General features: G+C 45.1%; 1 protein-coding gene across 1 annotated transcript; it reads left to right on the top strand.

The window, feature by feature from the left end:
* Positions 1-300: 300 nt before the first annotated feature.
* On the top strand, positions 301-2,481 carry LOC119435437 (uncharacterized). The gene is made up of 3 exons (XM_049659836.1): positions 301-726; positions 1,428-1,630; positions 1,986-2,481. Exons 1-3 carry the CDS (start codon positions 301-303, stop codon positions 2,479-2,481), a joined length of 1,125 nt encoding a protein of 374 aa, XP_049515793.1.
* Positions 2,482-3,386: the final 905 nt, after the last annotated feature.

Here is a 3,386-nt window from a genome sequence, read left to right as displayed (position 1 = left end):
GACACGCAGGCTGATTCACATGCGTTTGCGAAGTGATACTTTGCCGTGCGGAAATATAACGTGTAGCTCGATATGACAGCTGTAATGACTGCGTTTATGCTGGCGCCAACAGAGGTTAACTTGTCGTTCTTACTTCAATGCAGTGATTCCACGCTCGTGCGCGTACGCGCTAAGTGCTTCAGGAGCCAAAAGCAGACAGCAACACCATATGCCGTGTCAGCCCTGCTGACGCACGATGGTTTTGTGAAAGAGTGTACATGCGAGTGCGCTGCTAGAGAGAACGGCACATGTCATCATATCATGGGACTGTTGAAAGTCCTTGTGCTGCTTCTTGACAACGGGTATGCAGAGGCTCCGCCAGAAATGTCATGTACGGAACTGCCACAAATCTGGAGGAGGCCCCGGGGGCACAAAATACCGGCTTCTAGCGTCGACGAAGTTGACTGGAGAGCCGCACGGCCAGACGGTCTTTCTTACCCGCTCCAATCGCGTCTTTATGAAGCCAGAAAAAGACCGCAGAGCGTAGAAGAGGTTCAGAAAGCTGTGAGGCAGTTTGCAAGAGAGATGGCTGCACATACTGCGAGTCCACTTCTGGAACACTGGCACTCTGCAACACCAAAGAAAGCAGACAGTTTGTTTGGCGAGACATGCGAAGGCAGCCTCCTGTGGAGTCAGAAACCATTTGTGCCACATGACTTCACCACCTATTTATGCCCAGAAATTCAGGTTGGGGTGAATACGGAGTTGACAACCGTGCAGCCAGCATTTTTTTCAGAACCCATAAACACTGTTATGTCGTGCGTGGGCCTGCCACCAAAGCAGCAGACACTGTAATCGAGGCAAGCACATGCATGCATGTAGCATGCTGGCATTTAGCATGAAATAAAGCACAGGAAACACGAGAATTTTGTGCACAACTTTCGCTTCTTTGTCTTCAACCTATGTAGCATACTCTTGCTACGTGCTGCATAACTTGTGTTAACTAACCCACTTCCACAGGTTTATAACGCTTTTGCTCTGTATAGCCACCAAGCGTAATATTTACAAAGGTATGTTGACTATGGTTATGTCTGCTTTCTGTGCGTTAACTCTAAACGCAAGCTTTTCTGTGCTGCCTGTTGATGAAGCTCACTGGCTTGACCAGACCTCTTGCCAGAAGAGCCTATGCATAGTATACATGTAGCTTGGAATGAAACCAGAAAACACAATAACATTGAGCATGACTTTCAAGTAGTGCCCGTGTTTTTCATCGTGTGCTCTTGCTACTCGCTATATACATTACTTGTGCTAACTAACCTTCTACATTTTCATAGCACCTTTTCTTCTGCTTAGTAATCGAAGTTTTATTAGTTTACAAAACTATGCCGACTGTGTTATGTCTGATTTCTCTGTGTTAACTCTAACGTATGCTGCACCCTTATATGCAGGCTCTCATGCTGTCTGTTGATGAAGCTCGCCAGCTTCAGCAGACCTCTCGCCAGCAGATCCAAAGTGCAACATGGAAAGCTGCTCGCAAAAACCGATTAACTGCTTCAAATTTTGGTGTTGCTGTTACACGTGAGAATTGGACACAAAAAGGCCTGCAGAACCTAACCACAGACAGAGATCTGTCTAGAGTAAGGGCCATCCAGTAAGTACAGGTCCAAAAACATTTTCTTGACCAAGTTGGTTCATAACAAAGTGAAAACTATAGCACAAGAAGACAAAGTGTACAGGCCAGGCACTTCCTATGCACTATGTTGTTTACATCTGCTTTGGATACTCTTGCTTCCAGTAAATTACGGTGGCTACAAGTGATTGGCACTAATGAATGTAGAGGTACAATGTTAACAGATTGCACATGTGTATCTGTTGTCACACTTTGATCAAGAAACCTTGTAAATGAGAGTAGATTTGCATAGTATATGCTAACACGTATACATACCGTATGTACTGCCTAACGTGGATTGTATCACATAACTTGCATGATGATATTTCTGTTTCAGGTACGGAGTTTCAAGCGAAGCCATGGCTGTTCAGCAATATGAAAGAACCCTCCGAACCTTCCGGCACAACATTGAGACCTTCCACTGTGGCCTCATTGTGGATCCCACGTGCCCATGGCTCGGTGCATCTCCCGATCGTGTGGTGTGGGACCCAGAGGAACAGAGTCCTCATGGCATTGTTGAAGTCAAGTGCCCATATTCAATGAGAGACTTGAAAGTACCAAGCACTCAAGGCTCGTGCCTTGTGAAAGACGGCAACGGCACGTATAGGCTCAACCGCACCCACTTTTACTATTACCAGGTTATCGGGCAGATGGCCCTTTCAGGGCTTACTTGGGCTGACTTTGTCGTGTATGCTCCACAGTTTCTAGTTGTTGAAAGGATTAGATTCAGTGAAAGTGAATGGCAGAAATGCAAAAATAGGCTGGACAGCTTTTATTTTTCGACACTTCTACCGTATTTGGCAAAAGCATGCAGTACAAGCAATGAATCTTGAATTCAAGAAATTAGAAAAATCAATGAGAATTTATGTATTTATTAATAAAGTTTTGATACTATTTAAAATCCCTTGTATCCTTTTCTTGAAACGAGTATTGAAGCCAGGTGCTCATGGCTTTGGCTATGCTAGCTTGGCACTCACTGGGAAGGCTATGTAGTACTGAACTGACACCTTGCACAGATCCTACGTTGCTATTAAAGGACTTTGAAGATTGCTTAAGAATGCACACAATGCCTAAATTTCATTAATGATCGGTGCAATTGACAGTGGGATGGGCCTGTCGAAAATATGAAATGCCTTAATACGTTGAATGCGTCGCTCGACATGTATTCTGAGACTTGCAATTTCCTCTGTTTGTCTAACTTCTTCTTCGGTCAGGTGCTGTCTCCGAAGGAAAGGGGGAATGTTCAACGCAACTCCTTTTGCACTGAGCAGGTCCTGTATCTTAAAGCCCTTGTCGGCCATTACCGAGTCGCCAGGCTCAAATTTGAGTTTTAAAAACCCACTTTTTTCAACGAGCTCTTTGTCCGACACCGACCCTGTAAATAGTTTTGACAAAAATGTGATTGTTCCATCAGGTGAAATGACAACCAAACCCTTCATTGTATTGGTGACTTGTAGGTTGAGTAGGTTGCCGACTGAAGGACCAGAGAGCTTGGAACTTCGCATCTCACTTCTGTCGCGTCAATAATGGCTCTTGTTGATGGGTGTCGCTCTTTAAAAACGGCTGGCATAGCCTTGTCAACCTTGTCTCTGCTCAGCCAAAGGTCCATCTGGCCAACCTGTAAATAAATAAGGCTGATCCATGTGGTACATATTCTCGATACTGTAGCAATGGACACCCTGAACCTGTAGGCAAGGTCTCTTTCGATGAGCCCAAGGCGCAACCTGACGAGATCAAG

The sequence above is a fragment of the Dermacentor silvarum genome, unplaced genomic scaffold, assembly GCF_013339745.2.
Source record: "Dermacentor silvarum isolate Dsil-2018 unplaced genomic scaffold, BIME_Dsil_1.4 Seq704, whole genome shotgun sequence".
NCBI classification, from domain to species: domain Eukaryota; kingdom Metazoa; phylum Arthropoda; class Arachnida; order Ixodida; family Ixodidae; genus Dermacentor; species Dermacentor silvarum.
The sequence above is the reverse complement of the archived record's forward strand: the minus strand, read 5'-3'. Positions and strand labels throughout refer to the sequence as shown.